Consider the following 21,198-nt stretch of genomic DNA (forward strand, 5'->3'; position numbering starts at 1 on the left):
GCCGGAACATGAAGCAAAATTTTTTTTTTTAAAGATTTTGCTGTTTAAGACTATAAAACGCGTGCAACTATTACCAAACCCCGGGTTTATTAACTAGCCATGCCATAGGTGTCAACGACTTTTCGGATGCTGCATTCAAACGTACATTATAATCAAATTATGTTCTGAAGTGAAACATTAGGATTTTTATATGAGCACCTGCCTCTCCATTGCTGAACTTCACATTAACAAGCGAGCCAATGTTCTTCAGGTTTAAAATGAATGAACTGCAAAGTGCACTAATATTTTGGCACTCTGATGAGCGGATTATCTTGCAAATAGCAAACCTATATAAACAGGCTTTTCTTCTCAGCAGAAATACACAGAAGGCCACTCAGATTCTGTGGGTGGGGGTCCGATGAAACTGGGCTTGTCTAGCTGACTTGTTTTTCCTTTGTTTCCTCAATAATACAACAACCCCCAATTATGTTAATAAATGTCACTGCCAGATTAACGCAAACAAATGATGCAGTACAGTGGCACTCCTGAGTGTATGCGCGGTTATAGCACTGGAGCTTGATGGGAGTGTGTGAGGGGCCTTTGTATCAGCAGTCAGACGCAAACACTCATAATCGCTATTGATGAACAGTGTTTTGGGGATTAAGGAAGACCATCAACTACCTTTCTGTCTTTCTTTCTCACTTCTTAAAACCACATAAGGAGACTTTGTGTGTCATATAGACTTTGAGAACAGGAAATACATTCCCATGCAAATTACAGTTTCAGGGACTTTCCACCATGTTTTCAAACAACAGTACGGCATATTTAATTTTAAAAAATGGCACAATATATTATACCTGATTGCTAACACAGTGTGTCCTCTATGAATGGAAAGGCTGTTAATTCTTCAGAAACCGTTTTTCAATGAGGTAGCTGCCCCTAATTGTGCCTTTCATAACGGAAACGGTCCCTTTAATGAGGGTACGTAAGGGAAAGCCGGAGTGACACTCCATACTCCACGTGTTAGAAATGCTGCGAGTAGCTCTCTGAATGTGTGCTGAACAAAGGTGACCTTTATTTGTAAAGCTGTGGTGAGTAACCCTTAGCTTGATCTCAGCGCTGCGCATTTGCATTACAGTGAGACAGGTAGCGGTTGCACCTGGTGGCGAGCAAACACACGGGCGTGTCGGTGCTGTCAATCACATGCCTGGCCCATCCCCCCTGACGGACAGACGAGGCCCCATCTTACCTCCTCATCTCCAGACTTTGGCGCTGAATATGCTCCCGCCAGCAGCCAAAGCAACTGCAAGGCACGTATAATCAGTAAACCTCAAATTCCTTAGATTTATTTAACTAGAGTTCACGGACCTTTTTTTTGTCACAGGGCGAGTGTTCTGTGGTTAGTTTCCCAGGGCAGGTTTGTAGGTCAGAAGTTAAGCCCATTCCTGTAATACAGGCATTTTTCTGCCTGTCCCATAGACTGGTTCTGACCTAAAATCTACCTGATGTTAGACCAACATTCACCTTGCAAAGAATAAAACTTCACCTTGTTATAATGTTCTACAGTTTGATGTGTGTGGAAGATGCAAAAACATCAAATGCATCTTTTCTTGCTGTTGATGGTCAGACATGACTAGTGAGAGTTAATAGTGTCAAGGTTGATTTAGCACAGTTGGCACACACTGATTTAACTTATGGCTTCTTATGTTTCTCAACAACTTTTTGCTTTTTTATAACTACTTTTTGCAAGGTTTAACTGTAGATCATTGTATGATTTTGTTAGATATCTTTCTCTCTCTCCCTCCTTCTATCTCTCTCTGTCCAAACGCTGACGGCGCTGGAGGAAGTGATACATCAGAAGTGGTTTTTCAACGTGTGAGTCTGCGAGAACAAAAGAGAATGCATAGCAGTGATCACTCCAGACCATATGGTGCTAATGTTATGGAGTTTTCCGGTCTGAAATCAAATACACTTGCACTCAAAAAAGCTCAAGTCCACACGTACACACGTTGATACACGCACGCACACACACACGCGCGCACACACACACACACACACACACACACACACAAAGAGGTGAATAGAGAAACTGTCAGATAACGGAGACACGTCTGTAGTTTGTGCAGTAAGGATATCCTCCCATAATGTACCCTCAGTATGTAATTAGACCAGGGGAGTCATTTTAGAGTCAGAAGAGAGGTAATCTATGCAAACTAGAAAACTACTACAAGGATACTGCACTCAAACACAAATAGACCAGATGTCCAGTAAAACAAAATACACACACATACACTCCAGTTATGTCCTTATCAGACATGGTGGCTACTGGCAAACAGTGTGATTGTTTAATTTCTTTAGATTTAAAAACACAGCATGCAAAACTGAGTGCTTTACATTAAATCCACTCTCTCGCTTCTGGAGCTCTCTACGGGTAGGTCTGTATGAACAGAAATGTTATATTTTACTCCACCAGTCAACCATGAATGAACTGTGGTCATCCTCACACATAAGACAAGGGCACTTGGCACATTTGTATGGCTCAAAAAAAGAAAGAAAAATAACACAAATAAGAGTCTTATTTATATACTAAAACCTGTTCAAATGAGAGTTTTACATAATAGTTTCATTGTAAGGAATTCAAACATGGCTTGTGTGGCTCATGGGACACCACACTAGGTCATTTTTACACTACCACTTTGTGTACATTTGCTGGACACTACATTTTTCTCTGACTATGTTGTTCAGATCATATTAATTTAAATATTCAAATAAAACACATTGCAAAAACAAAATCAAAAAGGTCCATCAAGGTCCATCAAGGTAATGTTTGAGAAATTTCAATGTTTCGATATTGTTGAAAACAATATTCATGAATACAATGAATTCCTCAGAATAGTTCCCCTTTTACTCAGTAAGAGGGTTAAACACAAGGCATTCAGTTAGTCAGGTTCCTACCAGGGATTTGAACAGACTTGACATCAGACTAAATTCCTCCTTGTTAAAATTACCATTTTGAGGTAAACAAGGTTTCCAGTTTGATTTAAAAATGTGAAAATTTAAATGCCATTAAATTATGATCAAATAAAACCACATGCATAGTATAATGCAATTGAAGTGACTGACGTGCTTCGACGGTTTAAAAATAAACCTAAAACCTGGACAAGTAGTGTTAGTGTCATCATTTCCAGTAGCTCAGCCCTCTGCCTGCACTGTAAAGCTCCCGTCTGTACACACGATGACATCAGCTCAGTGGCACAAGGACTGCAGGACATGCAGTGTTTACGACTCCCCCGCTGGAGCCGTGCCGAAGCTCGCCGTTAAACCTACTGCTCCATAATAAAACGGGGTTACAAAACACGGCCTGCTTGAATTTGAACTCTTGAAAAAGTTTTTTTTTTTTTTTTTTTTGTGTGTGTGTAAGGGGAAAGCATGAGAAGACAATGATATATGGACACATAAATACAGATATTTCAGTCTGTTATTAATGGGAGCTGTGTGATCATTCAAGAAGGAAAAACAAACCAGGACAGTCTGAATTCAAAAGCTTTATTTATTTCCCTTAATACAGATAACTTACATAAGCACACACATACATACAGTAATAAACATGTGGGGAAGAAAAAGACCAAGAAAGGGGCTTCCCTTAAGGACAGGATGTTCAGAACATGATTAAGAAAGACATACTCCCTGAGTCTGCAGCCAGCCAGAGCACTCCATAGCTTTTACAACAGTGAAAAAGCCTCTTCGTCACAAGTCTCTGGAAAAAACATGTCAGCCTGCAAAACTTAAATCAGCCTGATCCTGGATTTTAACAGCCACTGAACGAGCATTCATTGGCCAAGGAACGACCTTAAATCAGGGCGAAAATAAAGAAACAGACGGATAAAACTTCTGGGCAAAAACAATGGGTGATGAAGTGATTTAAGCAGAGTCACGAGGCCCACAGACACAACATTAGTGAAGCAACAGGGGCAAGGATCCAAAACACAAAGGGAAGAAGTCCGAACACCAAACTGTGTCATGACAGCGCGCAGCAGTACAGCGCGCCTTCTGGGTTCCCAAGAAATGTGTGTGGACGGAGGCCAGACTCCGGAAGCACGCACACGCACAGACACACACGCACAGACACACACGCACAGACACCCTTCTAACGGGAAGAGAGAAGTGCGGGTTTGAGCAGAGATGTAAAAAAAAAGAAAAAAAAAAAGAAAAAGAAGTCATTTCCTTGACAGAGATTTTGCAGTTTGCCCAAAAATAAAAATCCTGACACGTTTCTATGTAAAGCAGATATTAAGGAATAAAAAAATCATTGACTCGATGAACTGAAAAAAAAAAAGAATGTTTAAAAAAAAGATGAACAAGACACCAACGACATATACTACAAATAGAATGCGTTTTGGATGAAACAGCCCAAAATGTCAGACAGCCTACAGACTGTTGTCGCCATGCAATGTAACAGCCAACACCAGTCTGATAAGCTATTTGACACACTGGGAGAGACGGGTGGAAATGTCTAACGCTCACTGGGAGAAGAACAAGACGCAGGACAACAAAAAGAACACTTACCGTGGATCAGAGAGAAGGGAGTGGCGACGCGGTGCAGGAGTGCAATAGGTAATTTTGCACAAGCCCCGTTATGGCAGTGCAGCATGCGCTTGCCATTGAGCAGCGAGCGCGTGTGCTAGCTGCGCGCGGTCTGCCTCGCTCGCTCTCGCTCTCCCTCGCGTCCTCGCTGCCAGCAGCGCAGTGCAACGAGTTCAGCCCTGGGTTCAGTTAAGGTAACGCCAAAGAAACTCCACACTGTTCCATTTTTTATACGCCCGAAGCTTCAAGGCTAGCATACCAGGGCAGCGTTACAGAAAGGCACCGAGAGGAGGGGGGCATTTCACATGCAATTAAAAGAAAAAGGATGCAAAAAGAAGAGCGCGGATAAAGGGTTTCGCATACGGCGCGACCCCAGCGCGGAGAAAACAAATACAAATAAACAATGACATAACGCTTGGAGCGCGCTACGCGCGTTATGGGGAACATGAGTGAACACACTCGCATCTAAGGACGCTTTAAATAAATCACACTATCACTACCGAAGCGACTGGGCTAGACTGACTGCTGAACAGTGGGGGGCTATTCTCTGTATTTCCGATATGGCATCAGCTCGCCCCACCTACATAAAGCAGCCGCAGCCACGCCGTCCAGTCGCGGCACGGCTGCCTACACACGCGCTGCTCTGCGCAGGAAGTACTTCAATGAGCCAAAGTGGTGAAGCGGGGAGGTACGCGCGCGTCAATAGAACTACACGGCAACCACCCACGCGCATACGTGCGCAGATACACACACACACACACACACACACACACACACACACACACACACACACACACACACACACACACACACACACACACACACACACACACACACACACACACACTTTAATCTGATTCTGTGTATTATTGCATCTGGTTGCACAGTCCCGGAATAACTTGTGTGCTCTCTCACTCTCGTGCTTGCTTTCTCTCTCCATCTCTCTGGAAACGAAACAATAACTTCAGACAAAAGTAACATTATGATTCACTGTGCCTAATTTAAAAAAAAAAGTTTTAGAACTTATTTATAATCACAAATATATTTTAAGCACGTTATCTGAATGATTCAGACTATATGAGAAGCTGAATATAAATTAAATACACATAAATACCTTCATTGAGATTCTTAATAAATTATGCAATAATATGCAACAAGTCTAGTCACTATACTGCTTGTGTCTTTTGACAAAGAAATGTTATATATATATATATATATATATATATATATATATATATATATATATATATATATATATATATATATATATATATAATTAAATAAATACAAAATTACATTTGGAGGCCTTAAAAGTTCACAATACATTCCTATTACAGAAAACACAAAGCACTTGGCCAAATTAGGATCTAGTCACTTCAGTACCTCCTATATACATCATATCTTTCATAAGTGCAGGCTCAAATACTGATATTCGACAACATGGAATATGAGCCACATAAAGTAGATTAAGGCCTTGCTTAAAGATCAACAGGCCCATGTATCTGCTTTAAGAAAGATACTGATGAGCACTTGCTATCACAACGCATTATAGCGAGGTGCCAGGGAAGATCTGTTAGACTTCCCCATCAGAAATGCTGCAGTACCAGTACAATCTCCAGAAGCAAGGTGAACAGGACGGAAGCAAAAACCAACAACCAAAAGCCACAAAAAAATGGTGTGAAAGTTGTAAAAAGTCCAAAAGGACATCAGAATATAGACAGACCTGATTACGTAAAACTACACATATCTGTCTTTAATTGTGAACAGCCCTCTAACGTCAGAGCATCAAGATGCAGTCTTATCTCAGTCAATTAAAGGGGCAAACCAACACCAAAAATTCTGCTAGTCACTCTCTCTATCTCTTTCACACACTCTCTCTCTCTCTTTCACACACCCCTCATTTCATTTTGCCTTCTGATTTCTTCTGCTGAGTCTTTTGATGTAGAGCCATGGAGTTGGAATTGATGACTGAGCACATGAGAAAGCCGACCACGATCACCACCTCGACGAAGCCCTGGGAGATCCAGCGTTCATCCTGCATGATGAAGGCAACAGAAGAGGAAAGAGCAGATCAATAAACTGGCACAAGGAATCATCCAGTGTGTGTGTGTGTGTGTGTGTGTGTGTCCTCATTCTCTCTCTCCCTCGTAAAACTGGGTTTAGGTGGCCAATATATGCTGGAACCTTCTCTTATTGCCAGCTAAACAACTTTAGCGCATTTAGCCAGTTGCTGTCAGAGGTTCAAGTTACAAGGAAAAAAGGAACTTTGTTCCAGAAACTTCTGTAATCTCCTATTGTGCAACTTCACCCCCCTCCCCCGATGCAGAGAGCCCTACAAATGTAAGCTGCAGAAATAAAAACACATATTGACTGAAAAAGTGTGAATAAAAAAAAGACCGGACTGAGAATTAGTTAAGAACCAGGAGGACGTACAAAAGGTCCGAGGCTGAAAGGTGTAGTCTCTTTGTTTCCACACTGAGTCCTGAGCGAAAGCGAGATTGTCAGAGGCAGGAACTGAGAGTTCAGCTTCTCCTCCCTCTTCACCACTGGCCCCTCCCGCCTTGGGCAGCCTGCGACGGGTTCAGCAGGGTTCGGCTGCTCTGTGCAGGGCTGGGAGTGGGGGTTGGGGAGGGCGGAGTGGTAGTGTGACGCGGGGGAGTGTCCGGTTCATTCAGAGGAGCTCCAGTTGCCGAGCATGACTCAGCATCGCTCACGAGCCAGAGCCTGACGAGGCCAGGCTCAGTTTGCTCCCTGCTTCCTCACCTCAGCCCAGCTACTGCTGCCTGATACCATCCACCCTTACTACAGACAGCGCCGCACCCCCGCACACTAGTACCACTGACCCACGACGCTACACACACACACACACAATACGATCCCTACTGAATATTACCGACAGATATCAGATAATAAGTCAAACGATGACAGAAGAGGGGGATCAGGACGGCATGAGAAAGAGAGAGACAGGGAGAGAGAGAGAAGTAGAAAATGAAAAGTTTGAATAGAGAAAAAGAGGTTTAGGCCGAAATATACTTACCACTGGTGTGACCGCCCAAGCACAGCGCAGCTTTGCCCTCTCATGGTACTCCCTGGAAGGTTTCTGAGGTGAGGTGCCATACAGGGGAACAGCACTGTAGAAGAGAGGGGGGGGCAGGTAACATAAATTTTACTTACCCGTCCTAAAGGGCAGTTAAGAGTCTCCTTCACAGCACTGCCTCTCAGAGAGAGAGAGAGAGAGAGAGAGAGAGAGAGAGAGAGAGAGAGAGAGAGAGAGAGAGAGGGGGAGGTAGGCTGAGCACTGTAAAACCTTTCATCCGGACAGACGGGAGGAAAAAAAACAAAAACTCAAGCAAGAGCACAGCATGTTCTCAGTCACATATCCTACGCAGTTCAGTAAAAAAAAATAAACAAAAAAAACACAACAAAGACAGAGCCAAAAAAATGTATATATAAAATATATAAAAACCAGGGGTTGTCCTTAAAGCATGCTAACACAAAGAAGCATCCACACTGGCCTGCAGTGTTCTTCAGCCTCGAAGAAGGAAGAAATGAATGATTTCTGAGAACTCTCACATTTATCACCGGCGGTTCCTGTAAGAACTGGTTTCAGCCAATTAATGGGGAAGTGAGTCGTAGCTCTGTCATCACTGGCTGAGAGGGAGAGGAAGGTCCCACCCACTAACTGGAGAGAGGAGGAGTCTTCTGAGAGACAGCCCATATTAGGAAAACCCTTTTACAAGATTTAGCTACCAATAACCTCCTCTCCTTCACACACCCCCCACTGACACTCACTCTCTCTCTCTCTCTCTCTCTCTCTCTCTCTCTCTCTCTCTCTCTCTCTCTCTCTCTTTCTTTGGCTCTCAGAAGAAAAAAAAAGAAGGCGATTGCCCTGGTATGGCATGATCCCTGCCGAGTCTAGAGTTAGCAATCAATCAAATCACACAAACACAAACTAAACACTTTTAGTAAGATTCTGTTCAGCAAGAAACAAAAACTTTCATACCATGTCCCTGATCGTTAAACACATTTTCATTGGACTAGCGTGACACGTTCAAGTCCTTGTTTTAAGTCTTGGAGTCATGTGCTGTGTGGCTGAGCAGATGACATTGTTGTTGAACTTTCATTTACACATTTTGAGACAAAAGAAGCCAGTGCACGTGTTATATGATATACATCTGCTACATGACATGTGTCTTACTACACACTGAGTGAAAGTACACACAGATACATGGACAATTGATGAGATCATACTGCCTATCCCTTTTAATCATTAACCAAACTTACTGTCTCAAACACCTTTGATATCGGTAAACAGGAAAAGGTTTAACAGAAACATGGTTTAACTGGACAGAACCAGCCAGTGAACACTGTGATGATTTTCATAATGATTCATGAATGGAAGAACAAGCGTCCACCATCACATACTTTTGTACATTCATAACCCATCTAAAGACACGTAAAAATCTAAATTACTACCTCCAAAGCTTAGCTCCTAAATCACTAATATATTCAGAGGCTTTTAAAGAACACATTAGTGTACAGGTAGAGGAAAATACCCTCACAGAAGAACAAAGAGTCAGACCAAGAGTTGGTGTCTTTGTGCTGGAGAAATGGCGCGCAGTCTGTGAGTAACGAGTAACAGTGAGTCAGCGGCCCGGACGAGTCAGCTCTTACTGCAAAGAAACCTCACAACAACCACCAGAAACATCCTTCTCAGATCTGAGGACTAGCTTTATGTCTGCTTTAAGACATAAAACAAGGACTTTTACATGATTTCTGGAACAATCTTTGAAGCAGGGGATTGGATTAGCACACATGTTCCATGATCTCTCACCTTCCTCTGTTCATATATCCTCTTATAAAATGTAGATGAAGGTGTGGTTGCCTTGGAAAAAGCTTGATGAAAGCATATTTTATTCACAATGGAGAACATGTGCTTTGTACAAGGCTAATTTAACGTGAGTACTTTATAAATTCACAAGTAAAATTTGGCTTCATTTTAAAGAGAATCTAGTATAATTTCTGACATTTCTTAGTATAATTTCTGAATTCTGATCACCTTAAATAAAAATAGAACCCAAAAATCACGTCATCAATACATAACAGTAGCAAACTGTATTTTGTAGCAAATGGAAATAAAAATGTAAAAGAAAGTTGTTTATACATTCATTCTGTGTGGATTAATCACATTAAACATCGCAGGTGAATGATTTCGCAATTGCTTGGGGTCTCTATGAAATGCAATAAATTATTTGCACATGTCAGTGTATAAATGTATTTTAATAACAGCAGACCAATCTAAACTTCGCAAATCCAAATAATGACTGAACCTGAAAATGCTTCAAAATCCTCATACAAAATACTTCATATACTGCAATATAGTACATATATATCTGTTAAAAAACTAAGAATAAACTAACTTTATATTTACATGTTATGTATAAAAATGGAATTTAAATATCAAAATAAAAGCAAATGTAGTAAAGTCACATAAATGGTTAAAATACGCATTAAAAATTAATGATTTAGTCTCAATTGAAATCATTTTTTTCCTCTATATCATACCATGCTAACATGCATGCATATCATTTAGCATTATTATTCAATTATTGGCTTAACCGAATCACTCTTAAAATTCCCATATTTTTATTCATTTGTATTTTTGAAAATTATCTTATTTGAAAAGAAATAATGAAAAAATAAAAACAAATAGTAAGGAGACAGCTGGAATTTAGACTAAAATAAATATCTAACAGACCACAATGGTATTTGTAATGGTATTTCCCTTTGCATTTGAAAATTGTTTTTACATGTGTCTGATTAACAATTGCACACATTTTTAAAAATTAGAAAATAAAATAGAATTCTAAAAAATTCTAAATATTTCCATGTGATGTCTAGTCATCATTTATTTAGGTGGGTGTGATGGCGTGTCAAACATTTTGTTAATGAGGGACAAAAATATTTTGAATAAAAATATCTGCATGAATTCTGACACCACCATAAAATGCTAATTTCTTCATTTGGGGAAAGGTTGTCAAAAATATCATTTGTAATAAATTTAGATGATTTAAAAAAGGTCAGAAATGCTGTGTATGTCTCATATATATTTTGTTTATGTATCATATATAGGTCACATATGTATAATATATAGGTCGTGTATGTATCATATGTAAATTGTGTATGTATCATATATAGGTCGTGTATGTATCATATGTATATTGTGTTTGTAGCATATATAGGTCATGTATGTAGTATATATAGGTCATGTATGTAGCATATGTATATTGTGTTTGTATCATATATAGGTCATGTATGTAGTATATATAGGTCATGTATGTAGCATATGTATATTGTGTTTGTAGCATATATAGGTCATGTATGTAGTATATATAGGTCATGTTTGTAGCATATATAGGTCATGTATGTAGTATATATAGGTCATGTATGTAGCATATGTATATTGTGTTTGTATCATATATAGGTCATGTATGTAGTATATATAGGTCATGTATGTAGCATATGTATATTGTGTTTGTATCATATATAGGTCATGTATGTAGTATATATAGGTCATGTATGTAGTATATATAGGTCATGTATGTAGCATATGTATATTGTGTTTGTATCATATATAGGTCATGTATGTAGTATATATAGGTCATGTATGTAGTATATATAGGTCATGTATGTAGCATATGTATATTGTGTTTGTAGCATATATAGGTCATGTATGTAGTATATATAGGTCATGTATGTAGTATATATAGGTCATGTATGTAGCATATGTATATTGTGTTTGTAGCATATATAGGTCATGGATTTATCATATATAAGTCGTGTATGTATGCGGCATATTGAAGCTCAAAGAGGACTATGGGGAGATATGTACATAAAGACATCTGTGTGTGGGAAGACTGTGTGAGGAAAATTGCCATGGGCATGGGAGAGTGTGAGGTATGTGCATGGGACATATGAGAACTGAAGGGTAAGGTACATTGTGTGAGATGTGCGCAGCGTGTAAGGAGCACTGAACATAAAGTATAGTGTGTGTAAGATGAACACCGTGTTAAGTGCAGTGTGTGAGGTGTGTGAGCGTGAATCTGAAGGAAAATAAATGAGTGATTTCTGGGAAGGGTGATGCTCCGGTTCTGCCCTGCTGTATGACCTCAGTGCTGGAGATGACCTCAGCAGTGGGATGAGCAGGCTGATTCAGACGGACACTGGAAGGCAACAAGCACTGCCAGTTATGGGGCCGGCAGGCGGTGTCCGGGATTGAGCGACGGGTAAAGCGGGCCAGTCCATCCCGGATGCCTCCGTTGCAGCCGGAGCAAGGGCTCCCAGCCCGGGTCAGCACGAGCTCCGGAGAATGGAGAAGCAATGGCACCAACACCACACAATGCCACATGACGACACGCGACGACACACAACGGCGCACAACAGCACATGATGACACACACCACTCCACACAACGCCACACAATGATACACAACGCTACATGAACACCATAGGATGCCATGCCACACAATGCCGAGGAGAACAATAACAACGATCAATGAAGCAAAAAGCAAAAACTCCAGAGGAGACCAGAAAAGCAGATTATGGACAAACACGTTGGATAATGTTGATGCACATAAGATGGACAGGAAGAAGGGACGTATGACGCCCCGTGGAGATGCACGTTCTGGCCGAAAGAGGATTCCTGCAGCTTGCTTAAGATGAGCACGATGCCTATTGCCCAACAGTAAAAACCATACAAGGCCGTTTTGGCCACCAGACTCGACTAATCCAACACATCAGCACTGTGTCACTGTCAAAATATTCCAGTGGATTCATTTGATGGTTGAGTAAATGTTAGTGTGCAGCAAGCTCAAACAGGCAGGCCTCTGTATTCCATGAACAGACGCTTAGCAGTGAGCAGTGTTCAGTGTTTATGTGTTCAGTATTCAGTGTTTAGTATTCAGTATTCAGTGTTTATGTGTTCAGTGTTCAGTGTTTATGTGTTCAGTATTCCGTGTTTATGTGTTCAGTATTCAATGTTTAGTGTTCAGTATTCAGTGTTTATGTGTTCAGTATTCAGTGTTTAGTGTTCAGTATTCAGTGTTTAGTGTTCAGTATTCAGTGTTTATGTGTTCAGTATTCAGTGTTTAGTGTTCAGCTGTTCTTTCCCGCCACTTCAGTGACGTGAAAGGTGAGAGTTTTGGAGGGGAAAAAAACCTTGTAGCTCACCCGTTTCTTTCATCCTGCTTGAAAGAGTCAAAAAGTCACCCACTAGCAACTAGCAACGTTACCCAGACAGTGTTTCCTGTTGCAGTTACAATTTTTGTCCTTTTTTTTTTTTTTTTCTTTCCATACTATTCATTTTCTCGAGACTGGATTCCATAGGCCTTGAGTAATGTGACCTTTCACCTAAGATCCCTTCTGAAGCCTAAGCTGAGCTGACAGAGTGAGAGAGGTCACACACACACACACACACACACACACAATATGAACCATCTACTTTTTCTAATATAAAGATCCACCTCATGAAATTTCAGAAGCATGTTTCTTGCACAGCTGATGAAGAAACTCTGTCCAAAATGTCTTATTTCTCTGGAGGCCTCGTGTACTTCACTACAATTTTATCTTTTACTACAATAGGCTGCAGTCACCTGGAATCTTCTTTTGAGATACACACACACACACACACACACACACACACACACACACACACACACACACACACACACCCACACACACATATATGCACACACACACAAATACATACAAACGCATGGTGCAGCAGTCCAGTAAATGTCAAAAGGTTTTAAACAGCAGGCCATCTCCACTGTTTACCTCTCAGTGTATAGTCGGAGGTCAGCCGTTTTCAATTTGTAGCACTTCTGAATGGAAGCTAAGGTGAGCTACTGGGGACATGCACAAGGCCTTATCCTTGAATTCTCTTCCTTTGTCTATCAACTACAACTATGTCCATGCTAAACCAGGATCTTTCCTGATGACCTCATCAACAAACCATGAGGCTGTGTCCTGAATGGAGATCCCCGAATTCAGGGTGTTAATCACACACACACACACACACACACACACACACACACACACACACACACACACACACACACACACACACACACACACACACACACACACACACACACACAGCTGCACCAGCTGTGCCGGTGTGTGTGTACCAGTGTGTTTAAACAGTCAAGAAAGGAATCAAGAAAAAACAGACCTAACAAAGAAAAATGGAAGAGGGATAAGAAAGCAGGATGAGATCATTCCTATTTTGGAAAAGTCTTATCAGTGCGGGAGAGCTGATCCGTACCCTCGTGGGTTACCACGTACAGGGAAAAACCTTCACTAATTATAGCTGACAGATACTTCTGCCACTTCCAAACTGCAAACCACAGAGATGGCGCCTGTGACCCTCTCTGTTTCGTACACACGTACACACACCCATACATACACAATATACAACTGTTTGAGTTTACACCATTTTTGGACACATATATCAGGATTCATCAATTGTGCAGCACAATACAGCATCTTCATGAGGCTCAGACCCTGAAGTTATACCACAGAAAACAAAAATAACTATCACCTCACACCTCCTAATTCTCTATAAATGAAAACAAAGTGCAACATCTAAGAAGGAACTGATTACCACAAACATATCCCATGAAAAAGACATTCCATCCTTTAAAGAGACAAATCTTTTCCAAAAACTCCAGTGAGCAGAGCGTGATTAACCCTAAGCTCAGGACCCGGACATGCACAAACGCATCTCAGAGAACTGGCTGGATTTCACTGACTCACGGGGGATCCAGGCCGGGGCAAAGGCAGCACCGGAGCCCAGCAGGACAGCTGGGGCCCGGGCTAGGAAACCAGGGTGAGATAGCCGTCTGATAGAGGGATGGTCCGTACCATGCCTGTTCTTACTGGCCCGTGGAGACCAAGAACATCCCCTGTGTCTGCACACCATTCGCATAAGGCACTACAGAATACCACCATGAGCAGTTTGCATACACACATTCACCCGACTAACCACATAATCTCCTACGTTACACAGTGTACTCCACTGGAAGCTTTGTAGCCAGTACACCCTATAATCCACACTGGGGAAAATATTTATTCCACAAGTAAACGTAGTGTATTATTTGGGAAAAAACTGGCATAGAAATATGTGAAACTGTATTTAAACCTAAAGTTAAGATGTAATTTTAATTTCAGTTCAGCTGAATTAGGCAAAGCAAAATTTAAGGCACAACTGACCCTGTGCCTGTATACTGTGGACAACGTAGCACGAGTCTCGCAGGGCAATTCATAGGCCGAGTGTGACAACTACATGCAAACTACACGGCTCCAGCTAACAGCATCACCCATCATTCACAAGGTGCGCAAGCCCATACAGACAAATATAGACTCTGTTAAACCCTGTTTGTTCAGAAAGTGAAAGATGACTAAAAGTGAGAAACCGAAAAATTCGTTTTCAAATGAAAACGCACGTGCTCACACTCATGCACACACATACAGAGAGAAAGACATGGACTAATAAAAGCATGTAAGTAACGGTTCAGCATTTAAATATGTATGTGTATGAACACGTAATGAAAAATACACAGAAAGGATTATAAAATATTTTTGTTACCCCTTTTCCGCTTGGCATAGCGTGTCACTGTTTTATATCATAGTTTGGAAAAACAGCAAAATCTTTTATGTCCAAAATGAAAACTTTTCTAAAGCCATGAAACATTGTTGCTTTCAAGGTATTTTGAGCAGTACAAGACACCCAGTCCTTCACAACAGGACACACGCAGGATGCTTTCACCATATCAAATAATGTTATATGCATTTAACACGATTCGGCTCCAACAAATCCAACAAAATGCAGGGAGACGCGGCAAAAAGATCAAGACCTTTACAAATCAAAGGCCGTGTGCAAACATGCATGCACGCAGGACACAGCGCAGCGGTACAGTGGATCAGGACGATCAGTGTGGTGCACAGTGATTGTGATTTGCAGGTTTGCTGGTAAACCGTGCACACCTTCACGGCGGAAATTTTCCCGCCAACACACAAACAGTGAAACTTTACTGCAAGCACTGGCCTTACTCAAACCCTAAGCACTTCCCAACATTTCAGCATGCTTAAAATAATTTGTTAAAATAAAACACAAAGTCTACATCCCAAATCCTGCATCAAAATTCTCCACATACACACAAAATGACATTACACACATATAATCTCTTTCCACACACAAAAACTCACACACAATAACATTATTACACACCCTCATATCCACACACACAAACACAAACACACACAAACACAATTATATGAATGAAAAAAGTTAAATCTATAATTTATACTTTTTATTTTGTGCACATAGCTGCATATCTAACATCTTTTTGCTTCCATCACTTTCAAAGTAAACAAAGTGAAAAAAGCTCCAAATGAAACAAACAGGATATATACTATTAATCAGAGTGTGTGTCAGGCTCCTTCCAGTTCCATCTCACACAAATGTACCGTACCGAATGGCCGAGCTCACGGCCACATTAGCCAGGTGTGTACTGTGTAGCCCTCCTTTCTGGTATGGTTGCCATGGTGAGCAGCACTGCTCAGCCTGAGCTTGCACGTTTGGTCACGGTCTTTCCATCACATCTGCATATCACATTTAGCCACACATTTAACTCACTATCAGAACACAGGATATCATAAAAAAACACACATAAATATTATTTTAGATCAAATTTGATAACAAATTTAACTGCCAATTTAAAGATCAGCTAGTGATATTTAAAGATCAGTAACTTTCAACATTGGTCCCGTGTAGCTCGTAACAGCACACTGGAGTGGTCTCAGACCAGGGCCACACTGCTTTACAGGATCATCCCAGCTTTCTTCGGTCTGAAAGCACTGCAATCACTCCAACAACCCACCCGCTGCTTAACATATAAATTCCCATAAATGCAAATGCCGCCGTCAACCTCAACGTGTTTTTGGATATTCTCAGAAAGTAAAAAATATCTTTCATACTTTGCCATTTTTGTCTCCCTGTACTTTTAATTCGTCACTTTAGTGCCCCTGGTACCATTTTTCCATGTTCTTTGACAGCAGGGGCGTAGCCCAGGCATGTGACTCAGGCTTCTGGTTACACAGCTGTACAATGACTTGTCCTGACCCAATATGCTGGAGAGGCTTCTGATAAAGAGACCCAAACAATACACACAGGCAATATTTCCCACTGAAAAACAGTCTGACTGGACATGTTCTTGCTGAAACAGGTCATCAGTTAGCTGGCTGTCTCTTCCTCTCGCACCCCAGGCGAGTCATGGAGGCGAGTCACCAAACATGCCGAGTCATACACCAAAAGGACGTTGTTTTCAAAGGCTTCTACCTTCAGTGCTTGTGCTGTTGAATAGACTGGCTTCATAAGTCATGCTGTTCAGCGCCAAGGGAACAGAGTTCTAATGGGAGTCGGCAGACGACTCATCCTCACGTCGGCAAGCTTAAGGGACGTGTCCGGAGAATCTCATGACGAGTGAGAACAAAGAAATGATTTTGTCTTCCAAAAAGAATCACGCTTACAATAACCTACTCACATTTAAACCATCACACAGCCTCTCTGCTTGCATCTCTCCCTTTGACATCTGTATGTCTGAGTGCGAGGTGCCACTGTGATTTGGAGAAGGTGTTTAACTCGACACGCTCTTTGTTAGATCACTACGTAACCTTGCCCTCTAACATGACAGACGCAGTGGACTCTGATGTCTAGGCAGATCTCAGTGTATAAATAAAACACTGTGCTGTTCTCTTTTCTTTGTGTTGTAAAGAGCCATAAACAGTAAGAGTTGTAAGTTGGTAACATATCCCAATAATGCTGGCACAGGCCAACAATGAGTGGACATTTTTCGGGCCCTACTATGCCAGCCGATTGACATGAATCACTCCACATTTATTTTTTCATGCATGTTCTTCTCATTCTAACACTGCTGAACCCCTCGACAAGGCCTCAAGAACACCTACGCTCTACCTGCTCCGCCTTCGCTCACACCCTGGGCATTACTCAGCGATTTCAGTGAGGCAGCCCTGAGCATTACTCAGCGATTTCAGCAAGGTGGACGTCACCTCCGTTTCCGGCACCATCCCTGCACAACCTCCTTGCGCTCCACCATCTATTCCTCTCTTCCTCTCCACCACTCCCGTTCTGTCACGTCATCTCTGCCACCCACGCCTGTCGGCGTCACTCACTCTGATCTGACAGGCCTGTTCCTGCCTCCTAACCCACCCCCCACTGTGAGAGGAATGTCCTCAGAGAAAAGGCGGCAGCGTGGGCCGTCTGCGTGGGCTTTGTCCTGATAATGTGATAATGGAATGCTCTTCAAGGTGACCCCGTGGACACCAGGAGGTCCTGTCTAATGGTAACGCAGCTTCTGACGCAGGCGATTCACTTCTCCTGCAGACGGCCCATTCACTCACAAAGCAGCTATGGGACCATGCTGCAAGTCCATGATTATCAATACAAGTGTCTCCACAGGGCCACTGCGGTCAGACCCACATACAGGGGCCCTCATTTAAAAGGGGACAGAATTAACTTGGATATAAAAGGAGCTGAGAGCAACTCTAACAGGTAAAGAGTTCCGATCGACAGGACTGATGTGATTAGGGTTAAGCAGGATAATTGGGGTAGAGCAGATAAGGAACTGTTTCACTATGACTATTCAATATATATGCACATCTGCACACACACACACACACACCCCCATCTCTCTACATGATCACCAACAAACACAGATGCCATCACATGCAAACACAAGTTAAAGCTCCGCCCAGGAGTGCGGAACAGCCACCACAGCAGTTCCCATCACCCGAGTCCTTTTCTTAATCTAATCAATACACATAATTAAAGACAAGTAAACAAGCCAAGCTGCACCATCGACAAAGAAATGATCTTACACAAGAGATCAAAGGCTGCAAGGCCAAGGATTACAGTAATGCCAAATCACGTACTGTGTGAGGTGATGCTCTGTGATGCTCTGTGATGCTCTGTGAGGCTCTGTGAGGCTCTGTGATGCTCTGTGAGGCTCTGTGATGCTCTGTGAGGCTCTGTGATGCTCTGTGAGGCTCTGTGATGCTCTGTGAGGCTCTGTGAGGCTCTGTGAGGCTCTGTGATGCTCTGTGAGGCTCTGTGAGGCTCTGTGATGCTCTGTGAGGCTCTGTGAGGCTCTGTGATGCTCTGTGAGGCTCTGTGAGGCTCTGTGATGCTCTGTGAGGCTCTGTGATGCTCTGTGAGGCTCTGTGATGCTCTGTGAGGCTCTGTGAGGCTCTGTGATGCTCTGTGAGGCTCTGTGATGCTCTGTGAGGCTCTGTGAGGCTCTGTGCAAGAAATACTTCCAGTAATCAGCACTTTTCTTCCTTTTCTTTTCTATCTGCTGAAAATGGTGGTGAAGAAGAAAGACGGAACTAGACTTCTCCTGATTAGCCACGATATGGAAGTCTGATGCCTTTACAATTATTAGCTGCAGTAAATCTAACTGCAGTGGACGTCATTAGATTGGTTTTACAAAGAATAAACACATATTTGGAATGATTTTGGCATATATGATAGATGCAGCTTCTAAAAGTTCTTATGGTTAATTCGGGCTGCTGTCAAATGCGGCTGGGTAAAAGGGTTGTTGTCAACAGCTATGATTTGCATGGGTTCACTGTGATAACATTTAAATTAAGCATAAAGCAAACTGTAAATCTCAGTAAAAAGAAAGACATAAGGCACCTTCTATGCTAAGATCATGATGTACATATCACCCATTTTCAGCACACATAGCATCAAATATACCCTTTTTTTAAACATTAATATCCTGTACAAAAAAAAATGTCAATATGCTTTGCAGGACAAAATTCCTTTACTGACCTTAATGTTAAAATATTAATTTCTCTTTTTGGGTCTTTCTGGTTATACAACAATACACAATAATCTAATAAATTAAAAGAAACAATGGTAATTGCTCCACTGTCCATTAGCCTTCTCTGCTGTGTTGAATCGGACTACAGCTGGTGCTCTGGTGAGCTACCAGTAATTATGGCCACTGTTTGTGTGTCTTGCCATTTACACACACCCTTCTTTACTTGTGTTTGCTTCCTACACACCTCCTCCAGCTTAACTGAACTGTTTCACTATGTGTAATATATCATGTTACCTAATACTTAATATATCACGATAAAGTCCCATAATGAATATATTAGATACACTCTGTGTAAAAAGAACAACCAAACAAAAACAACACACAACTTTATTTTTAAGAAAGGGTGATACCTTTTGAGATATTGCAGTAAACCACATTTAACTAAATGTGTTTGTGCCTATTTTATGCAGTTTTGTGGGTTTATCACACAAACTTGATTTACGTTTAAAGCAAGACAAGTAAACTTCACACGGTCCTCTGAGAACTGAAAGGTGAATATTAAATGATCCCATTTTACCTCCACATATTAAAAAATGCAGTGATTGTTTTATGTCACGCCATTTTTTCATGATGGACCATTTTTGTTTGTAGGTCTGCATCACTAGAGTTGCTGAGGACATGCCCACTGTGAGTCTTTTAACCAGTGGGTCACTACACATTTTGCTCGCCGACATTCTCGTCTTTCTAGCAACCGAATTTCTGTCATGATGATCGTGACTATGACACTTCACGCTCCCGTACCGACGATGAGCTAAGACTGCAGAGGCTCAAAACATTAGAACAGATATTCAGTTCTATTAGATATTCATATTAAAAATATCACATCATATTACATATGTTAGATATTACATATTCAAATGGGAAAAAAAAAGCAAAATGTATACAATTTCACATTCTTTTTAAAAAAATGCACATTTTTACTGAATCTGTTTTTCAAATGCATGAGAAAACATTTTGTATTTGTCAAACACGCCAGACGGACTTTATTCGAGTTACTGACTATAAGAAGCAGAGGAAGAAAGAGTGCTTTACTGAAGTGTTTCGATGGCACCTGTATGAGTGCAACAAACAGGCGAGTGCTTAGACACAATACAATTACACTGCGTCTCACACGGACCAAGACCTTTTTTTTAAATTTAATTATATGATGAATTATATATCTTGCCTCAAAAAGCAAGATAATACAGCAGTGACTATAAATTAATAAGAAATTTAAAATGTTTAATAATTTTTGCTACAGATATTAATTTTAGTTGCCCACTAATGTTTCCTCCCGTTATTTGTGATAATATGACTATGTTGCTCCTTCTTCTAGTGCTCAGTGCTCAGTGCTCAGTGCAGTAGAAGAAGAATGTCTAGTGAGATTAGTGTGCTTAAGTACAGACAATTTAGCAATATTTCTCATATACGGAAAACATTTTCGTTTTCAGAGTAGTGGTCATAAAACAATTTCAAGACTCTGTGTTCACATAATGTTGAGTCTTTTCTCCAGGTCATGATTTGTAACTGAAGTTAAGGTTAATTAGGGCTGATACAATGAGTCCAGCGTCAGCAAAACTCATTTGCTTCATTTATAATAATATTTTATGATAAACACAGTATAAAACTAAATGTTGTCAACAAAATATTTACAAACATCTAGCAATAACTGCAAACTCTCCTGGAAGGC

The 21,198-nt window shown here is 41.2% G+C and overlaps 1 protein-coding gene across 4 annotated transcripts in view; it reads right to left on the reverse strand.

Annotated features, from left to right (window-relative positions):
• Nucleotides 1-5,856: 5,856 nt before the first annotated feature.
• The window catches only part of LOC113584897 (vacuole membrane protein 1-like), a 32,832-nt gene continuing 17,490 nt past the window's right edge, over nt 5,857-21,198 (reverse strand). For 3 of the 4 annotated variants that reach the window (XM_027022113.2, XM_035535693.1, XM_035535694.1), the window contains 3 exons: nt 7,601-7,694; nt 6,997-7,173; nt 5,857-6,598 (listed from right to left, as the gene is read on the reverse strand). In XM_027022113.2, coding sequence (XP_026877914.2) covers nt 6,461-6,598; nt 6,997-7,173; nt 7,601-7,694 — 409 coding nt within the window. In that variant the 3' untranslated portion in view covers nt 5,857-6,460. Of the gene's footprint in view, nt 6,599-6,996; nt 7,174-7,600; nt 8,123-21,198 lie in introns of those variants that run through there. The other variant, XR_004777078.1, reaches the window with a different exon arrangement.

This window comes from Electrophorus electricus, chromosome 17, assembly GCF_013358815.1.
Source record: "Electrophorus electricus isolate fEleEle1 chromosome 17, fEleEle1.pri, whole genome shotgun sequence".
NCBI lineage: Eukaryota > Metazoa > Chordata > Actinopteri > Gymnotiformes > Gymnotidae > Electrophorus > Electrophorus electricus.